The sequence below is a fragment of the Candoia aspera genome, chromosome 6 (genome assembly GCF_035149785.1).
Source record: "Candoia aspera isolate rCanAsp1 chromosome 6, rCanAsp1.hap2, whole genome shotgun sequence".
Lineage (NCBI taxonomy): Eukaryota > Metazoa > Chordata > Lepidosauria > Squamata > Boidae > Candoia > Candoia aspera.
In genome coordinates, this window is record NC_086158.1 from 88,676,405 (window position 1) to 88,696,378 (window position 19,974).

At 38.7% G+C, this 19,974-nt stretch overlaps 1 protein-coding gene across 2 annotated transcripts in view; it reads left to right on the forward strand.

Moving 5' to 3' along the window:
- Nucleotides 1–13,370, forward strand: part of TM9SF3 (transmembrane 9 superfamily member 3) — a 74,966-nt gene extending 61,596 nt beyond the window's left edge. For both annotated transcript variants that reach the window (XM_063307620.1, XM_063307621.1), the window contains exons 10-15: nucleotides 4,942–5,081; nucleotides 5,445–5,513; nucleotides 5,618–5,764; nucleotides 7,016–7,099; nucleotides 7,212–7,288; nucleotides 11,589–13,370. In XM_063307620.1, coding sequence (XP_063163690.1) covers nucleotides 4,942–5,081; nucleotides 5,445–5,513; nucleotides 5,618–5,764; nucleotides 7,016–7,099; nucleotides 7,212–7,288; nucleotides 11,589–11,656 — 585 coding nt within the window. In that variant the 3' untranslated portion in view covers nucleotides 11,657–13,370. The remainder of the gene's footprint in view (nucleotides 1–4,941; nucleotides 5,082–5,444; nucleotides 5,514–5,617; nucleotides 5,765–7,015; nucleotides 7,100–7,211; nucleotides 7,289–11,588) is intronic.
- Nucleotides 13,371–19,974: the final 6,604 nt, after the last annotated feature.

Sequence of the window (19,974 nt, forward strand, 5' to 3'; positions counted from 1 at the left end):
CCGAACTTCTGAAGTCTCTTTAGGGGGAACTCTCTCCGTTCTTACCACTGTAGAATCAGGTTCCCCCTCGCTCGACTCCTCGCTTTCCATGGTTTGTGGATTTGGTTTGCTCATCACTAGCGCTTCCCCTCACAAAATAAATCTGGAAAGGGGCTAACGGAAGAAGTTTTTAGATTCTCATCTTTATGTAATGATTGCCTATCCTAACAGAGTCAGACTCATAAGTAGGTACTTAATGATATCTGATTTATTGTAAGAATAGTATGCAAATACAGAGAAAGCTGAGAATGAACAAAAGTGCGCCAAATACAAACTAAAAACCCTCGCTTCAAACGTAATCCCTCCCCTCACCCTGCCGTTGCAAACTTCCCCCCCCCCCAGGTGCTGGTAACCGTTTGAACTGCCATCCTGGGAAAGTCACCTTGAACACATGAGATAACCCAAACACATTCCAACCCAGCAGCCAACAGATAACAACTCCCCGAGATGGAATCCTCCTCCCTTCCCAGATGAAACACGTATCAGCGAAATGACATGCGAAACGTTACGATGTACCAGCAACATTGGAACGTTGAACATGACAATCAGCTCGGGGGCCTCCGCATCGTGCATCTCCACCAGCCAGTCCGCCACTTCCCCTTCCAGGTAGGCCAACACGTATCTCACCTTTGCTTCCTCGTCAGCAAATGACTCTTCAGACTCCTCCATGAACCCCTTAACGTGGGTCAGGAAACAGGCCAGTTGTTTAGGGTCGCTGTCAAACCTTATCTTTATTTCCCTGGTTCCAGTTGGCTCCCTGGCTCTCCTGGGGCCTTGAGGCCTCTCTCGGCGCACTCCCCTCTCCAGGTGCGTGGGTACAGGTGGCTCGTCCCCCTCATTGCTTGACCCACTGTCAGAGTCTCCATCTCCTGCCTCCGAAGCCACCAAGGAGCTCACCCGTCACTGGCTGGCCTCCGGCCCCTCCAATCTCTGAAGCAGCTTTTCTATGGATGTTTGCATTATGGCCATGTGCTGCAACAGTGTTTCCATCTTGGTGCCTGTGTTAACCATCTGGTCCTCCAGAGCTGACAGCCTGTCAGAGCGATAACTCTTCCTTGTAACTTATCTGCCAATATCGCTTTCAGACTCTCCGGCAACCCTTTGCGACCATCGGTCTCTCTTCTTCAGAGTCTGCCAGGCTGTCTCAGCTGACCTCATGGCACTGGACGCTTCTCCCTCGGCATCTACGCGTGCCCATTTACTGGTTGCTTACTGGTTGACCCTTCTGAAGTTCCGTCCGCTTTCAAACTCCCTACTTTTGTCGGGCTCACTTCCAGCGCGGGAGCTGCCTCACTGCTGCGCATGCTGCTGCTCACCCCTTCGTCTCTTGAGGATCCAGCGCTCAAGCCTTCCATCACCACTTGCGCTGCGATAGCAGACTCTCCAGTCATTCCGCTCAGAGGGATAAACAGCCATGCAACTCTTCTTTCTCTGGTGCAGCAGACATGTATTTTAAAGAGTTGCAGCTTAATGTAAGAACTGCTATGCTCAAACCCCAAATGAAGCTTCACTCATTCTCTTTATAGAAATAGAAAGCTCTTTAATATGGGATAGAAGGCACAGTTCAAAAGAAAAGCTGGCTGAAGCTGTTAGTTCGACCTTGGTTCCCAGTGCTCTGCTCCTGCTGGAATCCAACCCCTCCCACTATGTAGTCCAAACAATCTTGACACGCATTCAGCCATCTCAGTCTGCCTGGTACTGACAGGAACCAGCAATCAAATGCACTGAGTTCGCTTGATTGTGCGATCCTGACATAGAGTGGGTCTTGTTGACTTGGGAGGGGCTCCTAAATGAAAATTATATAATGGCCTTTCTTGCATTTTAAACAGCAAGGCCTGGATTTCCTTTCAATAGAATTGTGTCAGGTAGCCTCCTCCTCCTTTTTTACTTTATTGGCAGTACTTCTCTTTTTTCCAAATTGCTAGTGAAGGGTTAATCCTTACCTAGCACATCCTTATCTTCCTCTTTCTCTGCTGCTTCTGGCCTGGAGCATTTCCATTGTTCTATATTAATGCCAGAACCTTTTGTGACCATGACTGTTATCCAAATTTACCTTCTATAAGGGAAGATTGCCATTAAGATTAACAGTAATAGCAATTCTTCCAGCTGGAAAACTTTGTGTTTCTGTGAAAAGGTCCCCCTTTCCATATTTTTCATAGGAACAAAGATGTTCACTAAGCTATTTCCCTCCTTCCAAAATCAGTCTTGACCTTCCACTTGAATCAATACATACTGCCTACACTTTTTCTCAGTCTTTCAACACAATTATAAAAAATGCTTCATTCCATAGTTGTCTATCATGCTCTCATTTGGCACGTAATTTCTTTAAGATCATTTATTCTTTGTCTCCCAAGGTCCATTTAAAGGGTGTGGCCATCCCCTTAATGTTGCTCCAAGTTGATAGTGGCAATCATCAAGCTTTGCTATGAGTTGGTCAGACAGCTATGCCCCCTCCTCCTTTATATTTCCACTCACTCTACAAGATCATCAGCAGCATTGGCAGCCTTCCTTTAGGGTATTCCCCTATCAGACATTACGCCTAGCAGCTATGTGGATTTTAATCCTCCATCTTTATCCAGCATTATGGAATCTCTGCTTCCAGGTAGATGCAATTTCTGCAAGGGCCTTTTCTTTCTCTCTTCTCTTCTTTTCTTTTGTTATTTTGGTCACTTTATGATGCCCAGAGTCTTCCAAGGAAGAAGCTTCCTATTCACCCACTGTGTGAATCACCAAGATTCCTATTCACCTGCTAAGAACTTGTTACTTAGCTGTAGCTGCTTTTCTTTGGTCATTTCTGAATTCACACAATCTGCTTTCTAGCCCTTCTAGTTTAAAGTGAACACACTATTCCTTTGTTCATCATATTAATTTTAGGAACTGAAGAGGTTCAAGTGAGAGCTGTACCTAGTTATGTAGGGATGAAGCTTTCAACAAACAATTCTGTAACTTCAGAAGGTGCAAAATGGGGGTCTATATAGGCTCATAATCTATGAATTCATAGATGACCACTCAAGGAACTAAAGTTACAGACACGTAACCAGTTTATCCATGATATCTAATTCTGCTGACCAAAAAAAAATCCTCTGATAAAGCAACTGGAGAGTTGCACAAAGTGTAGGACAAATTTTCAGAAAGGCAAACTTTGGCGATCCCATAGTGTCTTAATGAACTACAAAGACAAAGTTTGTATTGTGTTCACAAGGAGAAAAGCTGGCTGAGCAGCAAATACTTTTGTCATTCTTTCCAAATCCTTGTACTCTTCCACTTCCGAACAGTAACTCTGAGATCAAAATGTACATATCAGCAACTGATCCAAGGCATACAGGCCAGCTAACTGGCACACCAACTGTGTAAGAAATCTAGCCAGGAATTACTGTCTTGCCATCTAAGTGGCATGTTTGGAAAAGACTCATGTGTGATATTATTGAATAATTCAATAATTATAATATTATTGAATTATTGTCCAAATATCTTTCCAGGAATTTCTTAAGACAGCCATAGCAAATTCTGCCATGTCCACTGTTCTTCCAGGCCCCCCCAAAATTTGGAAGCCCTTCTAGCCTCTTCTTGAAGTGTGTTACTTTATTTACTTTATTGAATAACAGAGATACGTATTACTGTAGACCTGAAGTGTATTGATTACCATGTGGCCATGTTCCTGATAGATTTTGTCTGTCTGTCTATCCATTCAGTCATGTCCAACTCTTGGCCACTTTGTGGATCATTGCACTCCATGCCTTTCTATCTCTTACAGCTTCCTTTAGTTCCATCAAAGTCATTCCAGTGTCCCTTCTGTTGGTGTCAAGCCAGTGAGTCCAAGGGTGGCCCCTTCTTCTTTTACCACTGACCAATTCCAGCATAATTGTCTTTTCGAGTGAGTCTGCTCACATAACGTGACCAAAGTATGACTGGTTTTGTTTGGTGACCTTGGCTTCCAGGGATATTTTTGGTTTGATTCAGTTTTCCTCAGAAAAAAAGACCATCCTAGCCTTTGTCAGTCTCATGGAGGTTATCTGCACCTCCATATTATATTGCAGGTTCTACATTTTAATTCCAGAGAAACAACAATTCCAATTCTATACCTCCTTGTTCTGGTCTTTTGTTAGTTCTCTGGAACCTGAGATAATATATCAGTCAGCATATACAGTAGATAACACAATACGCAATTGCCAGCAAATAAAATTCTCGCCAGAGAAAAGGCACATCGTCATCAGTGTGTACCTTCAGTGGCTTTGATTGGAGAGAACTCATCTTCCAAAGGATTTTATACCTCAAAAGGAATTATGTTTAGTGGGTGGAGACCTGTCATTGACATTCTGTTCTCATTGGAAGTTAAAACTACCACTTAGAAACTTGATGATTTTTTGATGTGCTCCCTTTGTTTTTTATTAATTGAGTAAAGAATTTTTCCTTGCTCAAAAAAGCACAAGACAACCATTCCTATGATTTTGACAGTCACTGAATCTTATTGCTTGGATTTTGATGCTCAGGCTGTACATTGCTGCCATATAATGAGATTAGGAATATCGGTGGTAGTCTTCATTCTTATAATAATAAGTTCTAGTTAAGTTATCCAGCTGGGTTTTGCTGTTCTTGGTCTCTATACTTTTCCCCTGTATTGATTCTTTAGCCTATCTTTAAAATATCTGGCATTGACTCTCTGCTAGATAATAAGATTTGGAGACTGGGAAAAAGGTTATAACTTTCCATATGGCATTCTAAATATGCTTTAATTGAGTTTACATATTTTTACAAATGTATTTAGCTTTCTCTTATAAATTAAATTTTACTATAGCCATTTTGAATAGCAGCAGTGTGTTTTCTTATGATCAACTTGCTGCTAAAATAATGGTTGACTTTAATGAATGTATTTTATATCTCTTGTTTGATTTGAGTTTACAGGTAGCTGTTTGTTGCATCTGCTTTTTTGTTATTCTTCCTTTAAATCTTGTTGGAACGATACTTGGACGGAATCTTTCTGGTCAGCCCAACTTTCCTTGTCGAGTAAATGCTGTTCCTCGTCCAATCCCAGAGAAAAAATGGTAAAGTTTAAATTTGTCTGTATTCATGTATCTGATAAAGTAGGTTACCCCCTGCGCTAGTTGGTCTTTCCTGCAGAAATTAAGGGGTCTTCCAGATAATTATCTGAGCAAAGATGATGGCATGTAATAGGAGATGGAATCCATTATCTTTCAGAGCTACACCACATTTTTCATCAAGTAGTGATTGATCTCTTGCATGAGTAGATTGCAGGTGATAGGTAAAACTTAACTAATATTGGAACAACATATTAAAACAAATTACTATTGCTGTGGTTTCAGTGAGTTCAGCAGGAGTATTCTGTTAAGTGACTTTTTCCACTGATCTTGATTAAATTAGAAAATCAGTTCTATTTTTTTCCCCAGGTTTATGGAACCAGCTGTTATTGTTTGCCTTGGTGGCATTCTCCCCTTTGGATCAATTTTCATTGAAATGTAAGGGTTTTTTTATATATACAGTTGTGGAAGCAACTTGCCAGTAGAATGCTTATCAGCCTAGCTAGAGATGTATATTTGAATTATGCTTACTTTCTCTTTAGGTATTTCATCTTCACCTCCTTCTGGGCTTACAAAATCTATTACGTCTATGGCTTCATGATGCTAGTTTTGGTCATCCTTTGCATTGTGACTGTTTGTGTGACAATCGTGTGCACATACTTTTTATTGAATGCAGAGGACTATAGGTGGTAAGTACAATGTGTTTATTCAGTTTTAACCATTAAAGTGCCTGGAAGCTGTAGGTGTGGATGGGGAACAACAGGCTTCAGTTGAACCCTGGTAAGATGCAGTGGCTGTGGGTTGGGGACTGCTTAGCATCCAGGAATTTACCATCTTTGGTTCTGGATGGGGTCGCACTGCCCCAGACATATCTGGTGCAGAACTTGGGGGTTCTCCTGGACTCATGACTCCTGCTCGAAGAGCAGGTGGCAGCCGTGGCCAGGGGAGCCTTTGCACAACTTTGTGTTGTGCGCCAGCTATGCCCCTTCCTGGATCGGGAGCCCTCTAAGCTGTCACTCATGCCCTAGTCATCTCCCACATAGACTACTGCAACATGCTCTATATGGGGCTACCCTTGAAGAGTATCCAGAAGCTACAGCTGGTTCAGAATGTGGCCGCGCGAACAGTTTTATGAGCCCCAAAGAGGGCACATATAACACCTTTGCTGCACAAGCTGCATTGGGTGCCAGTCTGCTTCTGGGTCCAATTCAAGGTGTTGGTTATCTCCTTTAAAGCCCTGCATGGCATGGGTCCAGGTTACCTGAGGGACTGCCTCACCCCCATTACATTGACCTGTCCCACCCAGTCAGGCAGAGAGGGCATGTTATGGACCCCCATCCATGAGAGACTGTCAAATGGCAGGGTCCAGAAATGGGGCCTTCTCTGCCATGGCCCCTGCCCTTTGAAATAATTTACCCCCAGACGTGAGGCAGGCCCCCACTATCCCGGCCTTCAGAAAGGGAGTTAAGACCTGGCTATGCCCCCTCACTTGGGGCGAGGGGGGGGATAGTCAATCATGGGGTGGTTGGTTCCTTGTTGTGGCCCCAGAAAATTTTACTAAGATCATCTTGGATTTTATACTTTATACTTTATATTTTATATTTATGTATATTTATATTTTATAATGAGACTTTTACTCTTTTATTCACTTGTAAACCTCCCAGAGTTGTCGCAACACAAGATGGGAGGAGCAGAAATATGATAAATAAATAAAGAGCAAGACTGAACATTGAGTCTCTTTTAAGTTGTAAAAGAGACTGAACAAAAATACAAATAAGAGTTTTTATGTTATGACATTTGTAAAATATTTAAATTATCTTTACTTTTTTATGAAACTCAGAATGGTTAATTAAATTTAAATTACTATCTGTTACAAGTTTTGTCATGGATCATTTTGTACAATTGGCCAGAGTATTATATTCTTAATTTATGTTTTTCAGGCAATGGACAAGTTTTCTCTCTGCTGCTTCAACTGCAATCTATGTTTATATGTATTCCTTTTATTACTACTTTTTCAAGACGAAGTACGTAATCTGACATTTTATGTCTATCTTAAAATAACGGAATGACTTTATTTTCTAATTATTAGTAATTTCAGGGATGTTAAAATGTGTCTATCTTCTGTTTTTTCTCCAGGATGTATGGTTTGTTTCAGACATCATTTTACTTTGGTTATATGGCAGTATTTAGCACAGCCCTAGGAATAATGTGTGGTAAGATCAGAATGCTTTCAGAATTTTCAGTTTCTCAACTCTAATCCTTTTTTTTGCAAATATATTCTTAGTTTGTTGAAGAACCATGAGCTATAAAATTACTTGATTTCAGTAGATAAAAGGTCACATAAAGGATAGCCAGTTATAGGAATTCATTTGTATACATATGTTTTAAAGCAGGAACATGCAACTTACTAAGCTGAGGATTTGCACAGGTCTTTCAGCAACAGGACTGCTCTCAAAAATAGGGCAAGGCCAAGACCAAAAATGAAATGAATAATTAGAATAATTATACTGATTTAGAATTAATTGCATGTAAATTAAGGCATCCCAACTGCAAAACTAGTTGATCCCTCAACAGCATACTCAAACACTTTCCTATACAATTGTCTTATTGCCCAGTCACAGATACATCAATATCTAATAGCCACAGATACCTCCTTCTGCCTTCTTCCACCTTTCCTTAGAAATATCTCTAGAGGTAGGAAGAAACAGTGTGGCTTTACCTAGCACCTTATTTGCAGAATAATAAACAGGATGGAGATCAGGCAAGGGGAAAGAATGGCTGGAATGTATAAGGAAGGAAGGGGGAAGAGAAAAAAAACTCCAATTAATCTTTATCACCCTCTTCCCAAGAGCAAAAATAAATCAGATGAGGTTGGAAGGTAGAAGGGAGAGAAAATGAGGTAGACAAGGTAAGAGAAAGAGAATAACTAAAGAAGCCATTTTTAAAAAAACTACATATGATCCCTGCAAGTTGGAAGTATCTGAACTGACTGCCTCATGAACTAGTCTTTTCTGGCCTAATAGAAGATTTCCCAGAAGATCCTTCCTTTGCTCTGGTTTCCATAGATGCTTGGGATGGGCTACATAAAATTATTTGGCTCAGCAAAGGAACAGGCAGGTTTTTTTCCCTACTGTGTAACAGACCTGGGCTTTTTCTGAAAATGTACACAAGCAAACATTATGGTAGTCAAAGAAGCAGTACAGCTTGAATCCTGGAACTGTGGAGATAAATAAGCATATCTTTGAGCAGGAGCAGAATGCTTTCAATTATTTCCAAAATATAGAGATTGAATCCCTGTATCATATAAGGCAAATTCCTCCCATTTCAAAAAGGGAACTTTCCCTTTGAAGAGAATCTTCAAGAAATCTCCCCAAATTGTTTATTGCTTTGAAAACATGCAATGGATCTGCGTTTGATTTTCCATGTATAGGAACAATGTATCAGAGTCAGGATACTGTATGTTGTTGTTTATTCGTTCAGTTGCTTCCGACTCTTCGTGACTTCATGGACCAGCCCACGCCAGAGCTTTCTGTCGGTCGTCAACACCCCCAGCTCCCCCAGGGACAAGTCCGTCACCTCTAGAATGTCATCCATCCACCTTGCCCTTGGTCGGCCCCTCTTCCTTTTGCCTTCCACTCTCCCTAGCATCAGCATCTTCTCCAGGGTGTCCTGTCTTCTCATTATCTGGCCAAAGTATTTCAGTTTGGCCTTGAATATCATTCCCTCAAGTGAGCAGTCTGGCTTTATTTCCTGGAGGATGGACTGGTTTGATCTTCTTGCAGTCCAAGGCACTCTCAGAATTTTCCTCCAACTCCACAGTTCCAAAGCATCTATCTTCCTTCTCTCAGCCTTCCTTATGGTCCAGCTCTGGCAGCCATATGTTACTACTACCATTGCTTTAACTATGCGGACCTTTGTTGTCAGTGTGATGTCTCTGCTCTTAACTATTTGATCGAGATTTGTCATTGCTCTTCTCCCAAAGATTAAGCGTCTTCTGATTTCCTGACTGCAGTCAGCATCTGCAGTAATCTTTGCACCTAGAAATATAAAGTCTTTCACTGCCTCTACGTTTTCTCCCTCTATTTGCCAGTTATCAATCAAGTTGGTTGCCAAAATCTTGGGTTTTTTGAGGTCAAAAGGCCAGCTTTTGCACTTTCTTCTTTCACCTTCATCTTAAGGCTCCTCAGTTCTTCTTCGCTTTCAGCCATCAAAGTGGTATCATCTGCATATCTGAGATCGTTAATGTTTCTTCCAGCGACTTTAACTCCAGCCTTGGATTCCTCAAGCCCAGCATGTCGCATGATGTGTTCTGCGTACAAGTTGAATAGGTAGGGTGAGAGTATACAGCCCTGCCGTACTCCTTTCCCAATCTTAAACCAGTCCGTTGTTCCGTGGTCTGTTCTTACTGTTGCTACTTGGTCGTTATACAGATTCTTCAGGAGGCAGACAAGATGACTTGGTATCCCCATACTGCTAAGAACTTGCCACAATTTGTTATGGTCCACACTGTCAGAGGGTTTAGAGTAGTCAATGAAACAGAAATAGATGTTTTTCTGAAACTCCCTGGCTTTTTCCATTATCCAGTGGATATTGGCAATTTGGTCCCTAGTTCCTCTGCCTCAGGATACTGTATAGTTGCACATAATTCTGTAGGACAGAATTTCTCATTTCTTTCCTCTGAAAATGCAGCAAAATTAGGCATTTCAACAAAAAAATATAACCATGTTTATTGAGGAAGATGAAAAAAAAACCCATTGCATCTGCATTGTACAAATTTTTAAGTTCTCCATAGTTCTTAGGCTAGATGGTGTAAGAAACAAAAAAACTATGCAAGCTATTTTAAGATGAAGATTGTACATTCATTGTCAACATGCACAATTTTTGCTGGAACAAGTTTGCTGCATTTTTTATCAGATTACTACATTGTGAAACTACTGAGAAAAAGATATATCCTGATTTCAACAAAATACAGTATTGATTAAATTATCCATGGCATCTCATTTAGCAGATTTGTTAAGTGTAATGGGTACAAAACAGGGTCAAAAGTATATTCAAAATGTTCAGGCTGAAGGGAGATACCACGTGAGGGGTCATTGGGTTTGATTCTGGGGTCCAGTACTTCTCAACTTTTTTATTAATGATTTGGATGACAAAGTGGAGGGAATGCATATAAGATTTACAGATTAAATAGTTAATTTCCTAGAAAACAAAAGTCCAAAATTTAAAATGAAGGAATTTAAAAAATGGGCTGGCAAAAGCAAAGTTCTTAATATGAGAAACAAAAAAAAAAACTTAGATACCTCTTCAGAGGAATCTCAAGTGGTGGTCTTTCCTAATTTTATTCTCTACAACAACAGCCCTGTATGGAAGGCTGAGAAATGAGCAGCTCCCGAGAGCTCCATGGTTGAGTGGAGAGCTGCATGTGTGTTTCTCCTGTCCTTAAGTCAGCACTGTACTGGCTTAGATATCAGGTGGCAAATACCTGGCATGACAATAGCACCTGCGAAAAGGATTACAGTTCTACTCTATAGTTCTACTCTATTTGCACTGGTAAAAACCTGCCTCAGATACCATGTCCAGTATGTGAAAGGAGAGCTAGTTTAAGAGTGCTATTATGTCCTTCTCAATTGCCATATCTCAAGGCTAAACCTTCCCTGTTCCTTAATTTCTCTTGAAGAGTTGTCACATGGAAGATGGATAAGATGTCACAGAGTGTAGGATACAGATTAATGGCTGTAACAGATAGGAAGGTAGATTCTGCTGGACTGTTAGGGAAATCATCCTCACAGTAAGAGAACCAGTTACCTAGTGAGGTGGTGGGCTGCCCGTCACTGAATGTGTTCAGGAGTTGGACAGACTTCTGTTGGGATGCTTTAATTTAGATTACTGCACTGAGCAAGGGATTGGAATTGGTAGTCTAAATGCCCCCTCCCAATTGTTTGATTCTGTTAATCACTGGTAGCTACTGCAAATACCTGATTATGTTTACATTTTTGGAACTGCACATGCCAGGTGTAACCAGTTCACAGAGTGTACTGTGTGTCACTTGCCTGGTACAAAATAGAATATTTCATATGTAAAGAAAATAAAAGGTGGTGGAAGCCCACTGCTTCAAGAGAAATGGGATCCTGAATATATTTGCAATGTCAGAATTCAGAGCTTGATGTTTGATTGCACATTTAAATGCCGTGTTTTCATACATTTGAAGTGGCACACATCTGGCATGTAGCATCATGCATATTATAAGATTGAGCATGATGTGCCAAATGAGCAGAAATTCTCAGTCCAGGTTGAATACAGAATATTCCAAAACAGTATTAATAGGTTAGCTGAATTTTAGGTAGATCACTTTTTTGAAATTTGAAAGATTGTATAGCATTAATATTTTTGTTGAGTTGTATCCTATCTATATTTACTCAATAGTAATTCCCACTTTTAGAACTACTTCTCTAGAAAATATATCAAAGTTTTATTAAACTTAAATAAATATATTTATATATCTTGTTTTTGCAGGAGCTATTGGCTATATGGGAACAAGTGCCTTTGTTCGAAAAATCTACACGAATGTGAAAATTGACTAAAGAAACTGAAATCTGGAACACTTAACATTTTAGGGTGTGGGGTGGGAAAAGAGTATATAAACTTGCACACCAAAAAGCGCAGGAAAAATTGTGTGCGTGGCACTGGGCACTCTGTGGGTCTCTCTCTTGTGGATCATTTAAAGCAACACCTGTTTTCATTGATCCTAGGTTCTTACTGACTTTTTCCAAATGTTCTCAGCAAATGTGTGGATTATATTCAGTAGGCATTACCACAGTACATGCTTATCTTCCCAAAATTAGCTCATAAAGATGAATAGACTAGCTCTCTTCAGTGAAGAGGACAAACTGTATTTAACTATTTGTTCCATTCAGTTCTAAAGGAAAGTGAAACAGATGGCTCTTAGATGTTTCTAGTAAGTTATTGGTACAAAAAGACAACTATTCTGGAAAGATTTCCTCCCTTCAATTTTAGTGCTATTTGATAGGGCAAAGAAACACGGGTGCTACCTGAATAATTTGCAATGTTACCTATTATAAAATATACATGCATTTGTTTTTTTTTAAGTCAAATATTTGCATGCATTCTCAATTTAATAGGACCAAGTTTCCATTTGTTCATTATAAAAACTATATTGAACTATATCTTAGACCCATCCAAAGAAACTTAATTATAAAGGTGGAGTTCTCTGCACTGCAATTTTTTGTATAGTTAGCAAGCAAAATATTAAATGAAGATGAAGCATTCAACACATGGAGGTCTAGATTTTAAAACAAATAATTGAATGTCTACAATGATTTTTCTTTCTTTTTCTTTCTTTTTTTCTTTTTTTCCTAACCCAGCAACCCACTCCCAGTTTGGAGTATTTACTTGATGATTTAAAAGGGGTAACAAGTGTATGAAACATTAAATGATGTAACTTAGATGTAGCTCCCAAGTGTATTTGGATGTACAGATTTACTAAAGAATACTTTTTTCTGATGATTCAGTGTATAAATATGTGAATTTAGGTGGCTTTTTACATCTTGCCTGCTCTTGCATGAAATGTTGGGGATTTCCTTGCAGTGCGTGTTTCATGTTTTCTGTTTACTTAAGCTCTTTCAAAAGCAAAAACTTGTAATTTATAGCAGTTTAATTTTTGTTCAGTTCTCTCTGGACACTTTCACAATATCTAAAGCAATGTTGCTTTAAGTGTTCAGAAAGTTTCAAATAAACTTTTCAGACAAATGATCTGATTGTGAAAAATAGATACATTTTAAATTAAAGATGATTTGTTCATCAGTCCTGCAGAAAAACAGTTCTGAAAAAGTTCTAATATATTCTTCGGATACCAAAACCCAGTTTGCCTTGGGCTACTCCCTAATGTACTTTATCAATTCATCTAAAAAGAATTTGCCTGGTCAAGGAGGAGGAGATTCCCATAAGTATACAGACATATGTAAGTGAAAGGCAAGAACCAAAAAAATAAAGATCATAATTTCCCCAGGTTCCTGAAAATTAAGCTGCAACAGGGCTTTAGAGATCCTTGTTTTTAAAGGAAGTTTGAGATAAATATTTAGTATGTATCTTCAAGGCAAAGACTGAAGCTAAATAATGCAGACGTTTCCAAGAAGCAACTTATTGTGAGGGGCACTTGTTAATCCTAATTGGGTGTGTGTGTATGGTATTAAACTATTTTCCTGAGATAAGTTCACTTCAAGACTTTTCAGATTGGAAAATAATTGTGCAAGAGAAATAAATACAATTTACAGTAAATGAATTGTAGCTGATTGTTATATAAAATGTTATAATCAAATCCTACGATTAGCCTACAGCTCTTACCTAGTTTCAGGCCTGGCCCAGGGGCTGGGTAAATATAATTTCACAGTATTTCTAAGTTGTAATACAGCGGATGAGAGCCCTCACAAATAGGGAGTTTGATCTCTTTTTTCCTATTGAAATAACTGCAGTTTGCATAACAGTCTGTATCAATCTATAAGAGGCATCTGCAAGAGGGGCAGATGATGAAAGCACTGTTACACAGTAAGCTCTACCCCTTCTGCATGCCATCATGACATCGCATGCATATACAAAAGGAATGGAGCTTCAGCATGATGCTGCTTTCATCATTTTGATGGAAGCATTGAATCCTGCCAACACCCCTGATGTTACTATGTTTTAATATTATTAAAGGTACCATGCAGAGAGCCAGTTTGCTGTAGTGGTTAGGGCACAGGGCTAGAAACCAGGAGACCATGAGTTCTAGTCCCGCCTTGGGCACAAAATCAGCTGAGTGACCTTGGGCCAGTCACTTTGTCTCAGCCCTAGGAAGAAGGCAATGACAAAGCACTTCTGAAAAACCTTGCCAAGAAAACTGCAAGGACTTGTCCAGGAAGTCTCCGAGAATCGGACACAAACAGATTAAGAAAAAAAAAGACTTTATAAAGACTATTATAAAAAAAGACTATTATAAAATAGATGCTCTAACATATACTGTAATGCAGTAATTTGGGTTTTAACATTTAAAGGGTTGTACACAGGAGCTGTTGCTGGGAATTCAGAGGATTACAATTTCTAATTGGGGTGTTATTTAAAAGCTATTTTACATTGTTCCCCATTCTTATGTGTTTGTATTTTATGCTTATGCCAAAAAAGATCCAAATTACGTCCCAAGTTTAAACTAATTCTTGACACTTGATAATTAATAAATTAAGTATGCTTTTGAATAATTTTGACAGGCCTTTCAGTACTGCTGTTCCTTGAATGGCTTAATAACAATTTTAAAAAACCTTATTGCAAAATCAAAATGGTTTAAATATACATTTATAAAAAACATAGCATTAGCAGAGTTAAAGCTAACAGTAACAGAAGTTTGAAAGTGTTCAAACCCCTTTATTTCAGTAGTGCACAAAAAATCTAAATGAACATGCATTCATATTTATCATATTTTTACTATATCTTTCTATACTTTCTATGCAAACCATCTTTGTTTACACAACATTTGTATGCCAGGTCATCCATACATTTTTTTTATTTTTAAAATTCTCACTTCTCCTTCTATGGCTCTCATCAGTTTCATCCAACCACTACTTTCCCAGTCTTTTCTCAACCCATTCATTTTACCTATATTTGTTTTGTAATTTGATACTCATTCATTCTCCATATGATCAAATCACAACAACATGCTCCTTTTATACTGGTCACTCATTTATGCAGTCAACCTACTTTTGGTACCCATTTATTCTTAGCCCTATTGCTGCTGCTTTTACCACGTGTGCTTCTTAAGTAATCTATTCCCATTGCTTTCAACTTTTATGTTTCTCCTGACACACTAAGTTCTCATTTCCATATACTGTACCAAGGTGGTCAGAAGCACATTCTTCCATTCATCCCTTGCAACAGACAACTTACCTTTTTACCAGTAATTGCATATTTTAAAATGTCTCTTTTTTCCCATGTTTAGTAAAGATTCCAGCAAAGTACACCCATTCATTTACTTACTCCAGTTTTTTCCAATTATATTCACTCAATTTTCTCTATCAAGCTGTTGGTCTTTCATATATTTTCAGTCCATAGTCCTTGTTGCTTCATATGTTCTGTCTTACATTCACTGCAGATGATTTAGGTTCTCCACCAACATGACATCACCTGCATTGCAAAACTGCAGCATGTGCTTTCACATACCAAATAAAGACACCTGTAATATAACCCACAAGTATTCCTTATACATTTATCCATATGCACACTGAAAAACTAATGACTTTTCATTGAAACTCTTCTCTATGCACATTATACATGATCTTATAATCTTACCTCATGTTTGAAGCACATTCTTTTATTTGCACTTTTATTTCTCATCCACAGCCTTACTTCATCATTTCACCAAATACCCTTTTTCCTACTTCCTATTAGAAGTAGGAGAGCCTCGTCTGGTGCAGAGTGGTAGGCAGCAGTATTGCAACCAAAACTCTCCCCACGACATGAGTTCAATCCCAGTGGAAGCTGGATTCTCGGGATTCTCAAATCCACTCAGCCTTCCATCCTTCCAAGGTCGGTAAAATGAGTACCCAGCTTTCTGGGGAAGGTGATGACTGGGGAAGGCAATGGCAAACCACCCCACTATAGTCTGCCAAGAAAATGTTGCAAAAGCGGTGTCTCTCCAAGGGTCAGACGTGACTCGGTGCTTGCACAGGGGACCTTTCACCACATTAGAAGTAAAAAAGATTTCTGTGGCACTCATTTCACTCTGTTTCAAGCACTTTTTTTTAATAGTAAATTTTATTAGGTTTCAAGAAATGAAAAACAACTACAAAGAAAGGGAAAAAAACTTTTAAAGTGCAGAAACACAAGAGAATTTTTTTTTAATTTACAGAAAGATGTGGCTTCCAACTTTTAACAGCAAGGATATACAAAATTTCCATAATCAATTTCTTACTCTATATTAAACCACACTACATTAATTCTATAGGTCATTCCACTTTAACACATAATAAAATCACTAAGTACAGTTACTCCTCCCCCTTATATTAAAATAAAGAGAAAACATTCATATAAACCTCCTAAACATCTTTCTCCCCTTTAAAAGATAAAAACATATTTAATTATTCCCTTCCTACCACTATTCAATACATTTATGTCTACTATAATAAGAATCAAATTAAAAAGCATATAAATTGTCTGCTATTATACTTAATAGTACAATTTTAATAATCCCAATCTTAATAAACACAAAAAACAAAGACAATTCAAAACATTAATTCCATATCTTTAAAAGGGAATAACATCAACTCCTTAAAGAAAACCAAATGAACATTCTTTAACCTTAATACAACAGTTTTAGTAATTTTAATTTTAATAAACCCCCCCAAAAAGCCAATTCAAAACAGTAAATCCAAATCTTTGAAGGTAAATAGTATCAGTCAAATCCTTAAAGCAAACCAGATGAACATTCTTCAACCCTTATCCCACTTCAAAATAAACCAAAGCAGTTACATATCCCCACAATGAGTACAGAACTTTCCTCTTAAAAGGATCAAACAGCCCAACTGCCCCCATCAAAGATTCCAGGTTCTCTTCATGGCATTCCACCAGGAGATCAATTTTACTTATGGCTTGCAGATCACTCTCTCCCTTAGATTTCTCCAACTCCGTTACCCATCTTCATTCAGCTTCTCGATAAAAATCCCAATCTCAGTCTTAAAACCTTTATATCGCTCTTGAATTCCTCAGTTTCATCCACCACATCCCCAACCTGATGGCACATTTTAGATGTCATATTTTCCTTAATGTCCTGGATATCTTGCATAAAAGTTTGATAAATGTCAGAAGAAATCTGTTTAAAATCCTGGTGAAGATCAGAAAAAAAATCTGTTTGAAATCCTTCATGTCTCACACAGTAGATTATGGCGCCTCCTGGGAGCTTAATCAGCAAAAGTCAAAGATAAGGACGAGTTCCAAAGCATGATTAGATAAAGTGAGAATGAGATAGCAGACTATTAATTTGCTATTTAATAGCAAATTAAATATTTTAATTTGTATTAAAATATTTTTGTATATTTTAATACAAAAATAACAGGAAAACTATTCTTTACTCTCAATCTTTGGAATTTCCTTTGGAAGGAAAACGAAATCCAAAACTTCAAGGTTTTTTTTTTTTTAAAGTAATCCCAAAAATAACGTTAAGCACCAAGAGAACCAGTTTCTCCTTGCTGTAGAAAGCATCTCCTGGGGTACATACACTTAAAAAAAAATACAAATTGGTGATTTAGAAATGGAGTGGCCAGTCTTAGTGTCCCTTTAAGGTTGCAGCGCGGCTTGGAAATGGTGATGTCCCAGCCTCCCGGCTGCTCTTACCAGTCAAGTGCAAAACACTGTTTGTGATCTTCTGGCTGCAAGCAGCCATCCGGAGGACAGATGGGATGATTCCAAATATTCTCCTTAATCCAGAGAATGTTTCTGGGCTTCAGGAAAGCCTGCCTGAGCCCGAAAAGTTACCGCATTGTCAGTTCCACCTGTTGAACCAGTGGGCACAGCTATTCAGTCTGCCATTCCCACCGGAAGCTGGAAGAGGGCTGTTTCAAGCACTTCCCACATCTTTTCTCCCACATTTTCCATTTATTGGACTGGGAGAATACTTTTTCATGCACGACTCATACTTTCTCATTCTGCAGTCATTCTACTTTCATTCCTTTCACTTCCTTCCACTATTCCACTCTTGACTCTCAAAAAACTATCCCATACTAGACAACCTGTGACCCAGTGGGTCATTGTTTCAGAGATATTTCCTTCACAGATTCCTCAATGCCTTCAACATTCTTATGTACTGCCTTCACTGGAAAAGTTCTTAAAAGTTCAGGGAGAGATGTATCTGCCTTGAAAGTAGCCAATGTTGAACTATATAGCCTAGTCAAATATGAGAAGTTGACCACAGGAAATGTTTTATGACATTTTGTATTATGTCATAAAACATTTTGTGATAATATTTATGTCATGAAATGTTTTATAAAATTTGCCAAACTTCTATTCCACGGGAGTCATGGATCCTGGATTTTGGACGCATTCTGTAAGTTAGCCCATTTGAGGTACCTTGGTTCAAAAATCGTTGCCCTGTGACACACTGTTTTGCCCAGTTAAAGGTTACAGATGTGAGACTTTTAATAGTATATAGACTCAAATCCTCACATTGTGGTTGTATTTCCAGTTTTTCATTATGCACAAATTATGCTTTTCAGTTCGTTCCTTTTCCACATGTACTTATGAAAAGATTTTTGCTTAGACTGCATGTTTGAAACTGACCTTTTCTAAGCAGATAATCAACAATCTCTATTCACATTCATTCTTTGATCTCCAAAGGTTCCCATCAGTTTTTCTGTATCCCATCTTGTTCCCACTCATCCATTCATTTCACCTAAAAGAATATTTTTTTGCCCTTGGATTGTGCTCATTCAGAATATGGAATGATTTTCCCCAAACTCATTCCTGATTCTTTCATTATCATTCACCGAAGTGTAAAGTACAGCTGTCAAGTACATCTTGAGCCTTATAGTTTACTGAGTTAATCAAGATGGAATTGCTATGGTTAAAGAATCCGATTAATGCCCTTGTGAAATGGTATATTTCATTGCTTGACAGTAATATCTCTCTTAAAGAAACTCTGACACCAAATTTAAGTAATATGCTATTCCTAGCTGGGCTAGGCTTGAAGGGAGGAGCACTGCAACTCTGTATCTTCATGAGACAGATTAAATTGAACTCATTTTAGCCAAGGTAAGTGGGTCATTTATTCAAGGTAAGTCCTGTCATTTGTCTTTGTAAGTAGTGTGCCCACTTCCTAGCCCCATCTTGTACCTACTGATGGACAAGGGTGTGGGTGTATGTTAGGTACCAGCCTTCCTCCGTTTTTAGCTTTAGCATCCATGTTTTGTCTCATTCCTTGTGTCCATTGAAATGGGCTCATTCAACATGTGTAACTCTAGCTAGGTTAACAGTACCCTTGCTACATTCATGAACAGCTTCTATTTTTAGTCATAAAATGAGTAGACATGGTGCTTAAATAAGAGGAAAGAGGAAACGTAATTGTTCCTCAGTCATGTTACTTTTTATTATCAAAGTTAGATTCTCTGTCCTAACCCATTTTGGATATGATCAGAAGACACTGAAAGTCACAGGCAGAGTGACAAAATGCATGCAGAGATGTAACTTGTCTAGACCATGGTATTTTCAATAACCTCATATAAATGTGGAAGTTCAACACTGAAGAAACAAGACAGAAAGTAAAACAGATGCTTTTGAATTAGGTTCCTGACAAAGAATAGAGAGGGTATTATGAGTTGCATAATCAAATCGATTGTGGAGGAAATCAAGCTAAACCTTCCTTAGAACCTCAAATGGCAGGACTATGACTTTATTTTTTGGAACATGTCATGTGAACAGAAAGATCATTACAGAAAGATAACAAAGATCGAACACTGTTCAGGGTGCCTGTCTGACATGAGTTGACATCGACTTGATGACAAAGCAAAGCATGCTATGTTTTGGCCTAATACACAAACTTGTTAAGACAATGGCTGATTGAATATTGGAATATTCAGTCAAAATCTGTCCAATCCCATATTGTTTATTCGTTTAGTCGCTTCCAACTCTTCGTGACTTCATGGACCAACCCACGCCAGAGCTTCCTGTCGGTTGTCAACACCCCCAGCTCCCCCAGGGATGAGTCTGTCACCTCTAGAATATCATCCATCCATCCACCCTGCCCTTGGTCGGCCCCTCTTCCTTTTGCCTTCCACTCTCCCTAGCATCAGCATCTTCTCCAGGGTGTCCTGTCTTCTCATTATCTGGCCAAAGTATTTCAGTTTGGCCTTGAATATCATTCCCTCAA